This window comes from Erythranthe guttata, chromosome 4 (genome assembly GCF_056151865.1).
Source record: "Erythranthe guttata isolate IM_541 chromosome 4, IM_541, whole genome shotgun sequence".
Lineage (NCBI taxonomy): Eukaryota > Viridiplantae > Streptophyta > Magnoliopsida > Lamiales > Phrymaceae > Erythranthe > Erythranthe guttata.
Window position 1 is genome coordinate 9,119,621 of NC_142536.1, and position 20,029 is coordinate 9,139,649.

At 38.7% G+C, this 20,029-nt stretch overlaps 1 protein-coding gene, 2 long non-coding RNA genes and 1 pseudogene across 4 annotated transcripts; 3 read left to right on the forward strand and 1 right to left on the reverse strand.

The window, feature by feature from the left end:
• Positions 1-1,823: 1,823 nt before the first annotated feature.
• LOC105972750 (mitogen-activated protein kinase 9-like) lies at positions 1,824-3,834 on the forward strand. The gene is made up of 5 exons (XM_088816823.1): positions 1,824-2,106; positions 2,494-2,911; positions 3,015-3,142; positions 3,221-3,280; positions 3,474-3,834. The coding sequence occupies exons 1-5, from the start codon at positions 1,897-1,899 to the stop codon at positions 3,630-3,632; spliced, it is 975 nt and encodes a 324-aa protein (XP_088672949.1). The 5' UTR covers positions 1,824-1,896; the 3' UTR covers positions 3,633-3,834.
• Positions 3,835-3,928: 94 nt separating this feature from the next.
• Positions 3,929-5,112, forward strand: LOC148771077 (uncharacterized). The gene is made up of 3 exons (XR_016030841.1): positions 3,929-4,074; positions 4,185-4,261; positions 4,712-5,112. It is a non-coding gene; the product is annotated as an uncharacterized LOC148771077 (long non-coding RNA).
• A 656-nt stretch (positions 5,113-5,768) lies between these two features.
• On the reverse strand, positions 5,769-19,755 carry LOC148771078 (uncharacterized). 2 transcript variants are annotated; one of them, XR_016030840.1, is made up of 4 exons: positions 19,402-19,755; positions 18,829-18,903; positions 6,655-6,797; positions 5,769-6,044 (listed from the first exon to the last, which is right to left on the reverse strand). It is a non-coding gene; the product is annotated as an uncharacterized LOC148771078 (long non-coding RNA). The 2 variants fall into 2 exon arrangements; XR_016030839.1 differs by having other exon boundaries at positions 5,769-6,085.
• LOC148771079 (uncharacterized) lies at positions 9,747-13,700 on the forward strand (annotated as a pseudogene).
• Positions 19,756-20,029: the final 274 nt, after the last annotated feature.

Consider the following 20,029-nt stretch of genomic DNA (forward strand, 5'->3'; position numbering starts at 1 on the left):
TCCATTCTGATTGATGATACTATTATTATCTGTAATCAAAAGGTATCTATGAACTATAAGGCTCACTTAGAAATTTGAATAATAATCTAACACTGAGAATATATTATATAAGATAGATAATATTATAAACCACTTCAATCACATTGGTTCATCATCCAAATACAATTTAATAGTCGAATAATCATATAAGCCATAAAAGCACATAATTTCCACATAAATCACTTCATTAAAAAAAATGACCAAAATGTCGTTGAATGAAAATCGTGTAAAAATCCATCTTTAATTTTATCGGATCCGTGAAAAATTAATTTTTGTACATAGAAAATCGTGTAAATACCATTTTTATTTTATCGGATCCGTGAAAGATTAATTTATATACATAGAAAATATTAATAAATAAATAAAATATTAGCGAAAATGATAAATGCATGTCTGAAAATTCTAAATACAATTGGCAAAAATGTTGGATGCAGTTGGGCAAAAATTACATATAACATTAGTATAGTACTTTTGGCTCTTCAAGTGGATATCCATAATGATTATTTTGGTTTGACTTTCAAAGAATAAAATTACATTTGATAAGGATAATTTTATGAATACTCCGTACGATGATAAGTAATATTACTACATTTATTTTTGGAATAAATTCAAGTCAATTACAATGGGAAGTAGGGGAGAAGGGGTCTCCAACCTTAGACTTTTACTCTATTTATAAGGTTAGGTACCAACTCTCCTAATAAGAATTGATAAGTAATATTACTACATGATGTGTATGCATTTCATTATATGTTACTAAATTATATAAAGAATTAAAATGGACAATTTTAACTTTTTATATCAATAAAAATAAAAAATAAAAATCAATTTGATACCTTAATTTAAAAAACTATCGGTTTAAGGGTTGGGATTTTTATTATTACCAAAAGCCCCCGAGATGTTTTCATGACTAGTTAACACGTAAATGAAATGGGTCGATTGCCGTCTAAAAATAAGCATAAGGGAGTTTTTTATAGGCTTCTTTTATCACAGGGAAAAAGCGCAATTGCAACTTTCACTAAGGGGTGGTATTTGCAATAAACTCGAAAGAATATACTTGTCCAATAAAATAAATGGTGAGCTGTGTTCTTTTCGCATATAATTAACCTGGAATAAATTATAAAAATATTTAACCATTCTAATAAAATAATTATATATTTTCAGTAATTCATTTTTAAATGCATTAATAATTTAATCATATAAAAATTTGATTTTATTGAAAAATATTCACCACCACACCTATTAAATTTTTATTTTTCATATTTTAACTGAATAAATGTGTTCGACTTAGTTTAAGAAAATAATATGAAATTTAAATAAATTAATTAATTTTGCATAAAATCCCTTTGTATTGCAGAAAATATGCACTAAATCCCCCTCTGTTATAAATAAATAGCATAAAATCCCCTCTATAGTTAACGTGTAGACAATAATATTATTACGTTACTTCGTTAACAACTCAAACAAAACAAAAAAAACCAAAAAAATAATAATATTGATGTGGTTGACAGTAATATGATTGCGTTGACTTGTCAACAAATCAAACAAAACTATATAAAAAAAGCCAAAAAAATAATAATATTGTCGTTGATTCTAATTGTATTGTCAACGACATTACAATTACATAAATATACTGTAAACGATAGTACAATTACGTTAATGTATTGTCAACGACAGTATAATTACGTACTGTGAGTGACAGTATAATTACAGTGATTATGCTGTTAATGACGCTACAGGTACGAGCAAAAATACCTTCTTTCTTTTGACTTTTGCTTCTTTCACAACTCACAAGTCATAACCAAAAAATGGCAGAATTTTGTTGAGACAAGCATATTTCCGAATAAGGATAAAATAAAAATGTCTAGAAACTATGACAACTGGGAGAGATTGGTTGATGCAGTATTGCTGAGATTGCATCTCAGGGAAATTGCTATGATGGACTCAAGGAGCCCCAGCACTGCCAGCTCTGCATCCTCTTCTTCTTCTTCTTCTCCGAGAAGTTATCGCAACGACTTTTATTCGGACAGATTATCAGACCTCGATTATCCGAGACCCCCATTAATCAAGGTAAATAATGCTACATTCAATCAATTTAATTTTTAATGAATAACTTAAGTTTCGGTTGTGAATCATATTCGATTCCTATGAATATTATGTTGATTACTGTTTATTGAGCATTAATTATTGAATTGATCCTGTTGTTTTCAGATATAGGAGCTTATAAGATATTTTAAATAAGCTTAGCCAAACAGGGTTTTTTTCGCTCGGAACCCCGATATACTTACTTTATTCAAAAGGTTTAAGCCATCGAGTGTTATGTGTACAAATAAATGTTGCTAGTGAAATCAGTTGTGTGATTCAGTATTAGTAGATCAATTTAACCTACCATTTGATCCAAGTGAAAAATGCAGAGCAGTCGCAGTCTAATGTTCCGTTTTCCTTCTGTTTCGATAGATTAAGTCGGCCCGATTAGAAAAGGAGTTCTTCACCGACTACGGAGAGGCAAGTAGGTATGAGCTTCAAAAAGTGATAGGGAAAGGTATTTCTGGTGTTGTACATTCTGCAATCGACTCCCGTACTGGAGAAAGAGTTGCTATAAAAAAGATCACTGATGTCTTCAAGCTTACCTCTAACTCCATACAAATCCTCCGAGAAATGAAGCTCCTTCGGCTGCTCAAGCATCCCGATATTGTTGAAATAAAGCATATATTAATTCCTCCTTCCCGGCGAGAATTTCGAGATATATATCTTGTATTTGAGTTGATGGAATCTGATCTTCACCATGTAATTAAAGCAAACGATGACCTCACACCCGAGCATTTTCAATTTTTCCTGTTCCAGCTTCTGCGCGGTTTGAAGTATCTTCACACGGGTTGTCATCTCTCTTCAGTTCTTTCTTACTTCTACTCTTAGGATATATATATAGGAAAACTCCTTTGATATATATATTGACATATATGTTTATTTTTGTTAAGCAAATGTGTTTCACCGAGATTTAAAGCCGAAGAATATACTTGCAAATAGCAACTGTAAGTTGAAGATTTGTGATTTTGGTCTGGCACGTGTGGCATTCAATGATGCCCCATCAGTAATATATTGGACTGTAAGTTTTACTTATATGAAGTACTACAATCAGGGATTCCACTTCCTAACCTTTTCGTTCCGTTTATGCTTGTTGAAGGACTATGTTGCAAATCGATGGTATCGCGCTCCGGAGTTATGCGGTTCCTTTTTCTCTAGAGTAAGCTTATACTTTTGGTTTCGATCTTAATTCATGCTAATGTTCAATCATATATCTTGGTATAATTATGTGTGTTTAATTTGATTTCCCCTTTATATACACTGAAGTGATTAGTCTCTAGAAAAGTTTGATATTTATGAGTGGCATAATACTTCATTAAAATTTTGTATACATATATTTTATTTATTTACAGTATACTCCTGGTATTGATATTTGGAGCATTGGATGCATATTTGCTGAGATGTTAACTGGAAAACCGTTGTTCCCTGGGAGAAACGTGGTGCACCAGTTAGATTTAATGACAGATTTACTTGGCACTCCTCCTCCCGAATCTATCACACGGGTTCGTTAATAAGTCCTTTCTCTGTTTAATTTCCCTTGTAGTGTTACGGATATAATCGAAATTATAATGGCAGATCAGAAACGAGAAGGCGAGGAGATATCTCAGTAGTATGAGGAAGAAAAAAGGTGTTCCATTTGTGCAGAAATTTCCAAAATCCAATCCATTGGCTCTTCGCTTACTACAACGGCTCCTTGCATTTGATCACAGAGATAGACCAACAGTTGAACAAGTAATTGTCAACATCACATGTTGATTATTTATCATTCATCAGCCGTAATCATAATTAATATCGAGTGTGAATAATGTTTTGCAGGCATTGGCTGATCCCTACTTCCACGGATTATCGAATGTGGACCGTGAACCATCGAGTCAACCCATATCAACATCCGAGTTTGAATTTGAGATGAGAGAGGTGACTAAAGATGATGTTAGAGAATTGATTTACAGAGAGGTACGTAGCGTATTAATAATATTTGATTGTTGATTGCATGCATATGGTTTGTTATTATAAGTTTTTATCGATCCTTTCTTATTGTGGTTACTTGTATCGCAAGCAAACAGATTCTAGAGTACCATCCTCAGATGCTTCGGGAATATCTACGAGGTGGAGATCAAACTGGTGGCTTTATGTACCCAAGGTTAGTCCCGTTATGCATGCTATATTAGCCCAACGGGAAATGAGTCCAAACACAAATGCTTTTCCCGTTGAGATATTTGATCAGTGTCTTTATATATTTTAGTGGTATTGATCGGTTCAAACAGCTCTTCTACTGCATTCTATTTTAATTTTTTGGCCTCTCCTTATTTTATACTACCAATTTCCAAATATATTCTATTCCTTGCTTTGACTATTGATTTTCGAGTTAGATATGTATTATATGAAACCACAAATTCGTGTATTTTCATCAAACAGTGTTGTCACTTTCTCTCAGTTTGTGCATGCATCATATATATATATATATGTGTGTATTATGTCGTACAGTAGTTACGTAAATTTCAAATTTCTTTTGATATGATTGTGGTTACTACTTATATACTGGTTAAATATTAGACCCTTAACTGTGGTTGCTGAAAATGATTTCGAACAGATAACTTCAGCTTCAGTTGCAACGAGAGTTTACCGTGGCAAGGTGAAGGGTCAGAAAATAGGTTTCCGGAGAATGTATGTTGCTGCTCTTCGTGCTTAATTTTTTCGGAGTCAATTATGGTCTCGTTCTCGTACAAATGGTATAACACACACTGCCGTTTTTGTACTTGTATTACCGCGCCATTATATAGATATTCTTTTCTATTTGTAAGATGTCTTGTGTATTATAAAACTTTATGTTTTGTGATGTAGCATACTACTAGAGTCTAGATGTACTTGCAATAAAATGTTTGAGAATTTGAGGCTACATTTTGGTTGTAATAAAAATAGGCACAATCAGCAAAACAAATCTTTGAACTGCCAAAAAATGAGTTATATTGGTCAAAAATAGCCATTTCAGCTTAAAGGAGTTTAACGGAGGATAAATGTACTGAAGACTTTATGTTGCTAAATCCAACAAGGGGCTTGTACCATTTTTACAAAGGGGTCATTTGATATACACCCCTAGAATCGAAAATATATAGGGATAAGTCCACCCCTAAAATTCTTTCTTTGAGATTCACTCTTGGAGAGGCAAAAGTACTATTGTGCCCTTATTTGTAAATTTTAACCAACTGCATTCAACTTTCCAACTGCATTCAGCATTATAGCTAACTGCACTCCACACTTTTAGACCTGCATTTATCATTTTTTCAGATTTTTTAATAAAAAATTATAAATTTTTATTTTATTATTATTTTTTTATACGTACCCTCTTTTTGTGGTTTTTGAAATTTTTTAATTTTTAATTTTTAATTTTGTCTTTTTAAATTTTTTAAATTTTTTAAATTTTTTAAAATTTTTAATTTTTTTAATTTTTAATTTTTTTTTTATTTTTAATTTTTTTAATTTTTTTTTTAATTTTTAATTTACTGTACTGAAATTGACTACACATGACTGTAGTATACCACGGTCATGTATAGTTATATGTAGCCATGTACTTTTCTTTACCCCAAAGTTATGGTCGATCGATTATAAAAACCGTTGATTATATATAAAAAAAAATCATCTATACCAATAAAAAAATTCCAAATTTGATTCTTGATATTATAAATAATTTAATGCCTAACAAAAAAGTGAAAAAAAACACAATCATCAAGATCACTATACATCAGAAAAACCACATAGCTTGTATATAAATATATGTAACTACATGGAACTATACATGACTACAGTTATCTATACGACTAAATTTGACTCAAATTGCACTTGTCAACACGAGAACCGCTTGTTTTGAACAACAAACACAATCCACTCCGCAAAAACTTACTACATAGTAGTTCAAACACCAAGACCTGTGAACAAAGTTACTACATAGTAGTTCAAACACCAAGATCTGTGAAAAAGAAAAAGAGTTAAACGAACAACGAATTTTGCTTCAAATTTAAATGTGCACACACGCACATACATGACTACATATGACTATATGACTACATGGTTTATATACAACTATATATTACTACATGTGACTACACCATATATTACTGTATGTTACTACACATGACTATATATGACTACATGTATATGACCACATGTGACTATATACATGTATGTGACTTTATTTGTCCCTTCAAGTACCTGACTTTGTTCTCCAGGCGATACGAGACAACTTATATTATCAAAATCAAATTACAAACAGAGTATGCTAGTCATTATTCTTCGTATAACCAAAGGTCAAAGATCAAAACAAGTTGAAGTGGAACACCATAGATAAAATAATAGTTGAAACACACGTAAAGTAGTCACCTATTTCATTCTCTATAAATAAAATATCAATATCATATCAACAAAATATTCTCATCACGAATCTACATATACTCCCAAGTATAAAAAAAAGTAAACAAATCATTTGAGGACCAATAAACAGTGATTCAATATATTAAGAAGCACATTAAAATTCATTACCTTTTTTATGCCTTCAATGGATGAACCGTCAGTTTTGTCGTACCACCACCAGGAACAAGTTTCGAGTTTTTTTTATTTATTATATTTCTTGCCACAACAATCGCGTTTTATGTACAAGTCGACTCCTAAAATTAAACTCACAGCTTCACACAAAAAAAGAAGAAAAAAAATTAAAACCAAAACTCAAAAAATAACTGCAAAATTCGATGATGGCTGTACAAAAAATACTTTGTTGAACTCAAAAAATACCTGCAAAATTCGAATTACATTACATGAAAAATACAAAAAAACCATGAAAAACACTTTATTGATAAATTTACTTTGGTGAACTATAGTCACATGTAGTTATGTCTTATTGTTACTACATATGACTATATATGACTATATGTAGTAAACTATAGTCACATGTAGTTATGTTCATTCTTGTTACTACATGTCACTATATATGGCTACACGTACATGACTATATGTGACTATATATGTATATATATAAATTCATCTACACCACCAAAAAAGTTCACAAGTGAATCTATATAAAATGGTGAATAGAACAATGCAGTTGAAAAAGAAAATTATTACTTACCGTGTGATAAGTGTTCGTTTTGCACGATTTTTGCTTATCAAATCTTCGAGTTTTGGTCTTCGTTCGTCCGAGTTTCGGCTTTATTTGTATATATTATTGCGTTTCTTGTTTTATTTCCTTTTTTAGGTTTTGTTAGCTTTTGTTGCCAAGTCGAAGCCATTTGGAAGCGAAACCGATTTTTCAAGCCGGGAAAGTGGTCATTATTAAGACCCAGATCGCGATCCAGGAAAGTCGGATCGCGATCTGGATGCAAATTCCAGTAGCGAGCAAGTTCAGACCCAGATCGCGATCCAGGAAAGTCGGATCGCAATCTGGTGACAAATTCCAGTAGCATCGTGATTTTGGGGCAGATCGCGATCCGCACTTCCTGGATCGCGATCTGGGATGGCGGTTCACGTTTTTTCGAGAAGCCAGATCGCGATCCTACTTTATTGGATCGCGATCTGGCACGATTTTCGAGGGCAGATATTTTAAAAAGCAAAGCTTCTTGAGGAAGCTTTGCAATTTACTATAAATAGAAGCAAGCCCTCACTCTTCGTTCTTCTTCGACTTTTTATGGTTTTCGACAGTTCTTCGCGGGAATCATCAACGGGGGTTCCGACTTGGGTTTCTCTTACGCAATTTCTTTACGTTTTGTTCTTCATTTCCTTTGTACATTCTTTAGATACTATGTTTGTTATGAACTAAGAACATTTTCTTCTAGGGTAATGAAGCCTTGTATATATTGATTTCGATTGTCATTTCTGTTATCTATTTGTCGTGTTTTGATTTTGTTTATGTTTTCCTGTATTAAATGCTTCTGGTTGTGTTGATCAGCTCTCAGATTGATATTAAATAGGAATGAACTCGAGAGAGGATTTCTTGTTTGAAGTTAGGAAAACATAGCTCGGGGTGTGGAAACGGAGACGTGATGCACTTCGGGTAGCCCTTAAGGACTTGACCTAAATGCTCTCTTAATAGCAGGTTCTGAACAGAGACGTCGGACCTATGGGTAGACTCTAACTACACTGGAGACGGGGGTTAGAGTACATTAGCGTCTGGGTTAACGAATAGGAATGTGACATTAGATAACGGATTTGTAGATCCGCGTTATTGATTATACATAGGTGGATTTGGCCCTAGAAGTCTCCTTTAAATCGAAGTCCCCCCGCGTTGAGTTGTCGTTACTTTATTTACGTACATTCTAAATTTGCATGTTTACGATCTTGCATGCTTTCAAATTAGGGTTTCTCACAACAATGGCCGAAGATCAAGGAAATCCAGAGCACCTGGCCTTTGAGTACGATCGAGAGCCAGGACGAGATCACGAGCAGCCAAGACCGAACCTGCCACCCGAGCGAACAATGCGAGAATACCGAACTCCAGCTGTGAATGAGAACTATTCGGCAATCAGGAAACCGACGATAGCCGCAAACAACTTCGAGCTGAAGACGGGGCTAATCAACATGGTCATGGCGAACCAATTCTCCGGAGCAGCCACTGCAGATCCAAATCTCCATCTTGCCAATTTCTTGAGATTTGTGACACGATCAAAGTTAACGGTGTTTCTGATGATGCCATCCGGCTGAAGCTATTCTCATTTTCTGTCAGAGACAAAGCGAAGAGTTGGCTTCTGAGTCTTAATCCAGGATCACTCACCTGTTGGGAAGAATTATCACAAGCCTTTCTGGCACGATTCTTTCCACCCTCGAAGACCGCACAACTACGAAGAGATGTAGGCAATTTCATACAGATGAGCCAAGAGCCGATGCACGAGTCTTGGGAGAGATTCAAGGACTTATTACGACAATGCCCTCAACACGGATTCAACCCGTGGGATCAAATGGAGCTAATTTACAATGGGCTCGATCAACCAGCCCGATCTCTAGTCGATGCTGCCTCAGGTGGATCATTGCAAAACAAGACTCCCACAGACGCTCGAGACATTGTCGAGCGAATGTGTGAGAATGCTTACCATTGGCCGTCCGAACGGAGTGGTATACAAAAGGTGGCCGGAGTCCACCAACTCGATCCTTTAGCCGCAGTTTCAGCACAATTAGCTACTCTATCAAATCAGGTCGCCCAATTATCAGTTCGAGGGCCACAGACCGAACGAGTAGCAGCAGCAAGCACCTCACAAGCCACAAACGACGATTGGGAGCAGGCACACTTTATGAACCACCGATTCAACAATTTCTGGGGAACCAACAATCAGAACCAAAACCCTACTCATTACCACCCGGGAATTCGGAATCACGAGAACTTCTCCTATGCCAATCCAAAGAATGCTCTACAACCACCTCCCGATTTCAACCATCAAAGAGAGCAACGAGGGCCAACGTATGACGAGCGTCTTCACCGACAAGAACAGGAAATGGAGGGCCTGAAATCAACAATGAAGAACATGGAAAAGCAAATAGGGCAAATCGCCCAATCCATGTCCACAATGGCAAAGGGTGGATTTCCGAGCAATACCGAAGTCAATCCAAAAGAAAGCTGTCAAGCCATAACCACCTGAAGTGGTCTGCAAATGACCGATCCTCCTTATCCGACTGACGAGTCACCAAGGCCACCTGTACAACCGACACCGGTCGAGCCGCATATCACCGTTTCAGGGAGTAATACAAAAGAGGCTAGTAAGCCCAATAACATTTCTTTTCCTGATAATCCCCCTCTTATGATAACTCCTATTCCTTTTCCAGAAAGACAGAAGAAGAAGAAGTTCAAGAATCAATTGAAAAAGTTCATTGAAAAGATCAAACAGATTCGAATCAACATCCCTTTTGCAGAAGCCTTGGAGGTAATGCCAAACTACACCAAGTTCATGAAGGAAGTCCTATCCAAGAAAATTTGGATCGAAGAAGACATACCAGTGACACTCACGGCAACTTGCAGTGCTATTCTTCAGTCGAATCTACCACCGAAAATGAAAGATCCAGGGAGTTACACTATTCCTTGTATTATTGGAAATTCTACTTTCGATAAAACTTTATGTGATTTGGGGGCAAGTATTAATTTGATGCATATGTCTGTGTTTCTAAAACTGGGCTTAGGAAATTTGAACCGCACTCGCATGACTTTACAACTAGCTGATCGTTCATTGAAATATCCTGATGGGATTGTAGAAGATGTGCTAGTTAAAGTAGATAAACTCATTTTGCCTGTTGATTTTGTGGTACTTGAAATGCCTGAAGATGATGAAGCACCAATCATTTTAGGTCGTCCATTCTTAGCCACTGCTAAGGCGATGATTGATATGGAATTAGGATCTTTAATGCTTAGGGTAAATGGGGAAGAAGTTGTTTTTAATTTGACAGATGCATTTAAACACTCTGAGCATGTTGAGCATTGCAGTAGAATAGACGTGATCGAGGACTGTGTTTCCTCCTTCTTTGATTTGTATGAATTATGTATTCTATTGAGCACTGCATTGTTAATTCTATTGATTTGCAATCTGCCTCCCCTGAAACCCCTATTGAAAATGATGTGCTTGATTGTGTGTTGTTTCTTGAGTGTGCCGAGATTTTAGGTGTAGACGAGGTAGGAATCGTCCCCGAGATACCAGTTAGTGTGAAAACGGCCCCCGTACTGGAATTGAAGCAATTACCGGATTATCTTTGTTATGCTTTTCTTGGAGCAGACAAGACTTATCCGGTGATTATTTCTTCTAGTTTGAGCGAGGCCGAAACAAACACACTGCCGGAGGTCCTTAGAGAATATAGGTCAGCTATAGCTTGGTCTATTGAGGATATTAAGGGAATTAGCCCGTCTATTGTTCAACACAAAATTCTAATGGAAGACGTCTATAAACCGAGAGTCCAACCTCAGAGGCGGTTAAACCCGTCAATGAAAGAGGTAGTCAAAAAAGAAGTCTTAAAACTGTTAGGCGCTGGTATGATTTATGCAATTTCTGACAGTCCGTGGGTCAGTCCGGTGCAGGTTGTGCCGAAAAGGGGTGGGATGACGGTTATTGTGAATGATAAAAATGAACTTATTCCGTCTAGAACAGTCACTGGGTGGCGTGTATGCTTCGATTACCGATTATTGAATGCAGCCACTAGAAAAGACCATTTCCCCCTTCCCTTTATCGATCAAATGCTAGACAGGCTAGGAGGTTTCGAGTATTACTGTTTTCTTGATGGTTATTCGGGGTACAATCAAATTTCAATCGCCCCGGAAGACCAAGAGAAAACTACTTTTACTTGCCCCTACGGTACTTTTGCATTTCGTAGGATGCCGTTCGGTTTGTGTAATGCGCCTGCTACCTTTCAACGATGTATGATGTCTATTTTTCACGATATGGTTGAAGAATTTCTTGAGGTGTTTATGGATGATTTTTCTGTGTTTGGATCGTCTTTCGATCATTGTGTGCACAATCTAGAACTTTTTTTGAAAAGATGTACATAAACGAACCTTGTTTTAAATTGGGAAAAATGTCATTTTATGGTTCGTGAAGGTATTGTTCTAGGTCACAAGGTCTCGAAAAAGGGTCTTGAGGTGGACAGGGCAAAAATCGAAACGATTGAAAAATTGCCTCCACCGAAGGATATCAAGGGGGTTAGAAGTTTTTAAGGGCATGCTGGGTTTTACCGTAGATTCATAAAATATTTTTCGAAAATAGTAAAACCATTATGTCATTTACTTGAGAAGGAAGCTGTCTTTGATTTTGATTCTGTTTGTTTGCAGGCTTTCACGTTTCTCAAGGAGAAGCTAACCCAATCACCGATCATGATTACTCCCAATTGGGAGGAACCATTCGAGATCATGTGCGATGCGAGCGACTATGCTGTAGGTGCAGTATTGGGACAAAGGAGGAACAAAATCTTCAAAGCCATCTACTATTCGAGTCGTACACTTGACCAGGCACAGAAGAACTATTCAACGACCGAAAAGGAAATGCTTGCTGTCGTTTATGCTGTTGACAAGTTCAGACCGTATATTTTGGGGTCTCAGGTTATCATTTACACCGACCACGCAGCTATTCGATACTTGTTCGCAAAGAAGGACGCCAAGCCCCGACTCATCAGATGGGTACTCCTACTCCAGGAGTTCGACTTGGAAATCAGAGACAAAAAGGGGAGCGAGAATGTGGTAGCAGATCATCTTTCCAGACTCATACTAGAAGAAGTTCCAGCCGAAGGAAATATTCAGGAATCGTTCCCAGACGAGCAACTGCTCGCCATTAGTACTCACACTCCGTGGTATGCTGATGTGGCCAACTTCTTGGCCAGTGGAATCATTCCTGACGATCTTTCTTGTCATCAAAAGAAAAAATTCCTTCACGACAGTCGTTTCTATCTATGGGACGAGCCGTTGCTTTTCAGAACCGGCCCCGATCGTGTCATCCGAAGATGTGTTCCGGAAACAGAAGTACGTGAAATCCTCACACATTGCCACTCTTCACCTTGTGGCGGGCATCACGGGGAATCTCGCACAGCCGCCAAGGTTCTGCAGTCAGGCTTCTTTTGGCCAACCCTATTCCGTGATAGTTATGAGTTCGTGAAACGGTGTGATCGATGCCAACGAACAGGGAACCTATCCAACAAAAGCCAAATGCCTTTGAACAACATGCAAGAGGTGGAGCTTTTTCGATGTTTGGGGCATAGACTTCATGGGACCATTCCCTTCTTCGAACGTGTAGTTATACATTTTGCTTGCCGTGGACTACGTGTCAAAATGGGTCGAAGTGATTGCCACCACTACCAACGATGCTCGTACGGTCCTCAAATTCTTCCACAAGAACATATTCTCAAGGTTTGGGACACCTAGGGCGATCATTAGGGATGAAGGATCTCACTTCTGCAACAAACTGCTCACTAATCTCACGAACAAGTTGGGGATCCGACACAAAATAGCGCTTGCCTATCATCCGCAAACAAATGGCCTTGCTGAGTTGTCAAACCGAGAAATCAAACAGATTCTGGAGAAGACCGTGAGCACGAACCGAAAAGATTGGGCATTGAAGCTCGATGATGCACTTTGGGCCTATCGAACCGCATTCAAGACACCGATTGGGATGTCTCCGTACAAACTCGTGTATGGGAAAGCGTGCCACCTGCCAGTGGAATTGGAGCACCGAGCTTATTGGGCAGTCAAAAAGCTCAATTTCGATCAAACAGCTACCGACGATCGTCGATTGCTTCAACTCAACGAAATGGAGGAGTTCAGAAATGATGCTTACGAAAATGCCAAGATTTACAAAGAAAAGACGAAAAAGTGGCATGACAAAAGAATTACAAAGCGAGAGTTCCGGGCAGGTGACCAAGTCCTGCTATTCAATTCTCGGCTACGACTATTTCCGGGAAAGCTCAAGTCTCGTTGGTCGGGACTATTCGTAGTCCTGAGCGCAACCCCACAAGGAGTTATCGAAATACGAGGACGAGACGGTCCGTCGTTCAAAGTGAATGGGCAACGAATTAAGCATTACTACCCGAATGGTGCTCCCGAGGAAGTGGAGCGTGTCGCACTAATTTTCTCCCAATAAATCCAAAAGAAGTCGAGCCGTCGACTGTAAAACAGGCGCTAAATGGGAGGCACCCCATTGTTGCTCATTATCTGTCATTTTTCTTTTGATCTTGTTTTCATTTTTATTTTTTTTTGCATTTTCGTGCATTTTTATATTTTAGGGTTCAACATCTCTATCTCACCCATTTAAATTTTCGTTTTGGCAGGTTTTAGGTGTCCCGGATCGCGATCCAGGTAAGTCGGATCGCGATCTGGGGTGTTTTTCCAGTAGTAGTGAATTTTGGGCCCGGATCGCGATCCAGGTAGGTCGGATCGCGATCTGGGGTGTTTTTCCAGTAGCCACCAATTTTGGGCCCGGATCGCGATCCAGGTAGGTCGGATCGCGATCTGGGACGTTTTTCCAGAAGCTGCGATAGTTGGGGCCAGATCGCGATCCAGGTAAGTCGGATCGCGATCTGGGGCCTTTTACCAGAAGCTGCAAGGTAAGCCTCCAGATCGCGATCCGGGTATTGTGGATCGCGATCTGGGGTCGAAAAACAGTTCAAAAGGCACAAACCCCCCTTTCATTTTCTTATTCTCCCTTTTCTAAATTCCAAACCCTAACCCCTCCCCAATTTCAAAAGCTTCAATTTCTTTCATAAAAAGCACATCAATCACACACTTGATCATCACAAATTCATTATTTGCACATTTACTCCAAGAATTTGTGGGTGAATCTTCAAGAAAAGGTAAATTTTCAATCTAGTCCTCATTTTTTGTATTTTCTTCAAATTCTTTCGAATTTCCCCAAAATTTCATGTTTGTTTCCCCTTGTTTGTTAATTGTTTATACTAGTACGTGATTTTGTACTTGGTGTTGGGATTCAAAACATAAATTTGTGGGTGAACCAATGTTTAGATATAGGAATTGCCCTATTGTTCTTAATTTCGAAATGAAGGATAAAATAAAAATTTGAATGACTTGAGTTGGTTGTTTAGCTACCTATTGTTGTATGTAGTGGTGGATTCTCACTTGGGGTGTTGTGATTGATGTAGGAGGGATAGGTACCGAACAACCGGTGGAAATCAAAAGGCTTACCAAGTTGGGCACGCCAAGTGTTCGACAAAATTCCCGAACGAACTTCCAAAAGCTTTCGACCTTCCATCTCGCACAAATTCGAGCGAAATGACGTCGCCGGCCAAGAAACTCTTAAAGACGGGCGAAACCACCAAAAAAGCCCAACCCAAGGAGAAGGCTCCGGCAAAGGGAAAAGCCGCACCGAAGAAAAAGGCAGCTTCTCGAGGCACGGGAAGCCAAGAAGGCACTTCGAGCGCACCACCACCATCTCAGGTGCCGGAAGAGCAACAAACCCCACGCACGGGAAACGTGCAACTTGAGATGGGCTCCCGTGCTAATCAACACACCATCCTTGACCACGTAGTCCTCGAACCGGGAGATGAGTTTTTGTATGTGAACGTCGAGGCCAAGAGAGAATTCATACGTCGCCATAGCCGACCGTTTGTTCCAGAAAGGGAATTAGATATCTATGGCATGGAAAAAGAATCGATCATAACAAACTTTGATCGTCGAAAATGGAAGTACTTGGCTAAACGACCGGAGGACTACAACGAGAATCTAGTGAGGCTTTTCTACGCCAATGCCGGTTTTCACGCGGGGTCGGTGGTCGTTCTTCGAGACAAAGAGGTGCACTATGACGCCGCTACAATCAACAATTTTTTCCACATTCCCGAAGTCCCGACCGAGCCGTTTCAACAACTGAAGATGGCAACGACCTATGAGGAGCTGATTCAGACTCTTTGCCCTAGGGGTTCGAAGTGGAAACGAGGAGAGCATTGGTTCCGTCGGGGGGAATTTTCAAGAGAAGCGAAGGTATGGATGTACTTCGTCAGTAGCAGGCTCATGCCCACAAAGTCGACGGCCAAGACCTATGCCCCACGTCTTACACTGTTGTATGCCATTATGAAGAGGACACCTGTGAATGTGGGCGCGATAATACACGCTGAGATCCGACGATGCTTAGGTGATACCTCTCTAGGTTTGATGTTCCCTTCCCTCATCACTACACTGTGTGATCGTGCAGGGGTCCCCACATACGCTGATGACTGGCTCACCAGGTCACCACAGCCTATCTTCCCCTACCACAAGCTCCAGCCAGCGAGTGGACCCCTGGGCGAGGGAGACTCAGACTTACCGGATGCGGGTCCCTCAGGTGTTCATGCAGCTCGACCAGAACAAAGGGGCAGAAGAGGCAGACAAGAAGCAGAACCATAGCTCCCGGAGTATGTTGGCCAATGGATGGATGTTATGGAGGAAAATGTGGGATGGTTCAAGAAAGTGATAAAGGCCATGGCTCGAGCGCTTCAGTGCAGGACCGATGACATTGTCGAGCCACGGCCGTTCCCACCACGGCCTCGATATGACGGAGCATCAACCTCCGCTGCCGACGAACCAGCACAAGCGGCAACCACTACACTGGTGGCGCAGGCCTGGGAGGAGCACGAGAGGGGATGACAGGAAGAGGATGGAGGAGCCAACGAGGACGATCAAGACAACTAGAGGACGTTGTGTTTTCTATCCCTTTTATTTTTTATTCTGCTTTTGAGCATAGGGACTATGCTAGAGTTTAAGTTTGAGGGTGGTGTGTGTTGAACCTGTTTGTTTTTTTGTTCGTTTGTTTTGGGATAAGTCGTTGGATTGATATTTCGTTTACGATGTATCTTTGCTAGACTTTGTTTTTATTTTATTTTATTTATCTTATTTTGATTTGGTCTTTTGCATGCATATCATATAATTTAGTTTCGTTTATGTATTTTGATTTCCGTTATTGTGTTATGTTTGTCACATGCATTTCATTTAGGATCGAGTGTAATTTGCATTTCCGGATTCTATTGAAGCAAAGCAATTAATGAATTAGTAGATGGGCTAGTTGATTTTAAAATTCAAATTATGGATCACCGGCTAATTATAGATGAACCTTCCGACTGCGTTTTTGCAACTTGTGTGGATAGCCTTTCGAATCCTTTCCGATTAAGCTTGAGCGCATTTTTCTGAGGGTTATAATAGCCTGAGGTTTGAGGGGGCAAGTTAGAATTGAATTATGTGTTCACGATTTCGAGTTGTTGGCTAGAAGTTCTATCAAGGGTCTTTACGTTTTTTGATATATAAAAAAAAAAAAAAAAAAAGAAAGAAAGAAGAAAGTTGTGATGAAAATCACAATATATCGTTGTTGTCATTTATTATTGAATAAAAAGACCTACTTATGCCCAACTCGAGTTTTTTGAATTTCAGAATCAAAACTTACTTTTCACCCACATTTCTACTCAAAACCCTCGATGATTGTGTTTATTGTTTAATTACAGATTCTTGAGTCTATCTTTCATTTTGGTGTAGAAACAACTAATTGCGTCGGTAGGAAAGTCGAATACCTTAAAGCCATGGGCCATTATGAGATTTTAGGTTATCTAGCTCGTTTTATCTTTCGAATTAATTGCAATGCTTTGACCAATCCGGTAACTTTGTGGGTGTGTTGTCTGAAAACCCTCACGAGACACAACTCGTCCTTTGGGGGTACCCAGGGGTTCAAAGGCTTGTTGCATATGCTAAATGCAATCGTGACTCCCTACGTTAGTGGCCTAGTTTAGTTTGTTGTTTTATTTCTTTTTTGTTGTAGTTTCGTGTTGATTTACTCGGGACGACCTTTTTTAGTTAGTTGCATATGCTAAATGCAATCTTTTTTGTTGATCTAAGTTTGAGGGTGTGATAAGTGTTCGTTTTGCACGATTTTTGCTTATCAAATCTTCGAGTTTTGGTCTTCGTTCATCCGAGTTTCGGCTTTATTTGTATATATTATTGCGTTTCTTGTTTTATTTCCTTTTTTAGGTTTTGTTAGCTTTTGTTGCCAAGTCGAAGCCATTTGGAAGCGAAACCGATTTTTCAAGCCGAGAAAGTGGTCATTAAGACCCAGATCGCGATCCAGGAAAGTCGGATCGCGATCTGGATGCAAATTCCAGTAGCGAGCAAGTTCAGACCCAGATCGCGATCCAGGAAAGTCGGATCGCGATCTGGTGACAAATTCCAGTAGCATCGTGATTTTGGGGCAGATCGCGATCCGCACTTCCCGGATCGCGATCTGGGATGGCGGTTCACGTTTTTTCGAGAAGCCAGATCGCGATCCGACTTTATTGGATCGCGATCTGGCACGATTTTCGAGGGCAGATATTTTAAAAAGCAAAGCTTCTTGAGGAAGCTTTGCAATTTACTATAAATAGAAGCAAGCCCTCACTCTTCGTTCTTCTTCGACTTTTTACGGTTTTCGACAGTTCTTCGCGGGAATCATCAACGGGGGTTCCGACTTGGGTTTTTCTTACGCAATTTCTTTACGTTTTGTTCTTCATTTCCTTTGTACATTCTTTAGATACTATGTTTGTTATGAACTAAGAACATTTTCTTCTAGGGTAATGAAGCCTTGTATATATTGATTTCGATTGTCATTTCTGTTATCTATTTGTCGTGTTTTGATTTCGTTTATGTTATCCTGTATTAAATGCTTCTGATTGTGTTGATCAACTCTCAGATTGATATTAAATAGGAATGAACTCGAGAGAGGATTTCTTATTTGAAGTTAGGAAAATATAGCTCGGGGTGTGGAAACGGAGACGTGATGCACTTCGGGTAGCCCTTAAGGACTTGACCTAAATGCTCTCTTAATAGCAGGTTCTGAACGGAGACGTCGGACATGTGGGTAGACTCTAACTACACTGGAGACGGGGGTTAGAGTACATTAGCGTCTGGGTTAACGAATAGGAATGTGACATTAGATAACGGATTTGTAGATCGTTATTGATTATACATAGGTGGATTTGGCCCTAGAAGTCCCCTTTTAAATCGAAGTCCCCCGCGTTGAGTTGTCTTTACTTTATTTACGTACATTCTAAATTTTCATGTTTACGATCTTGCATGCTTTCAAATTAGGGTTTCTCACAATTCCAAATATTTACGATCGGCTAGATAATATAACGATAATATAATTACACTACTCAGCATGTGAATCTACAAGGTCCCTGTGGATCGATATCTGGAACCACTGTTCTGCAAAATGCGATACTGTATACTTGCGGTAATTTATACGTGAGGAAAACGCGTATCACCGTGCCAGCAGTTTAAGGTAATCAATATGCTTCGTTCTTCTTTCCTCAGCTTTTCTCGATTGTCTCTGCCAAATGCTGCTCAAGGCATACATTATATATTATTAAAAAAGAAAAACAAGAAAATAGCAGACAATTTTACATGTATAGAAAAGAAGCCAAGTGTTCAAAGAATTAACCAAAAGATTAAAACTAATGTCCATAAAAGTATTCTGAATGGAAAGTTGTGAAGGGGAGAGCACAAAGCAGGTTGCGCTACGAAGTATAAAAAACAGATTGACCCACCTTTGACCGACCAAGGCTGAGAATCAATTTGAGATGTGTAGAAGATAATTTTTTCACACACATGTGCCTCAATGATATCATCACTAGTTCAGTAAAATCATAAAATATTTCTCTTCAAGTCAAAGTCTTGGTTAAACTAAGGTATATCTCATGTAAACTTAATATTCAGGGGAAATACTAATTACAGCCACCTATCAAACAAAACAAGATGTAGGGAAACTCTAATTACAAATTTCAACAGCAACGATCAGAAAATCAAACAAAACCCTAACTACAAAGTTCAATCAATACCTTTCGTACCATTGAATATTCCTCCAAATGTGTAATTTTTTCAAAAAACCCTCTCCCTTCGAGCACCGAGAAGAAGGAGATTCTAGTCCTCGCCATTTGCCGAGCCAAAAACTCGTGCGACGGAATATGGATCTCGTTTTCCTCCTCGCCGCCGCCGTCCTTCCTCATAATCGTCGTCGATCTCCCTTAACCTTTCTCCGTCCTTACCTTTCCGCTTCTTCTCCGTCACCGCTGCCACCGGAGCCTTTTCCACTATGCTGGTTTTCTGTTTTGGCGAGAGAGTCAGAGAGAGATTTGGAAGAGAGATGTAACAGCGTGTTGGGTTGTGGGTGTGAGAGAGAAGGCTAAGGGTGGTTAGGGTTTAATTGAACTAAAGGGGAAAAATAGGTATTTTATGTTGTCTAGGGGGTCTGTCAAATTAAGATTTGAATTTGGATTTTTGACTAGAACAAAGAAAAAAATATTGGACCTCCTCATATATATTTTCATAACTAGGGGGTTATCCCTCATTCTCCCTTTTACGAATACGGCTTGTAATAATTCACTCACTCTCCCCTCATCCTTTTAAACAAAAATATCTCTCAAGCTTTTATATTAGAAATTGTCTCGAAACCTATCTTGTTGAAGC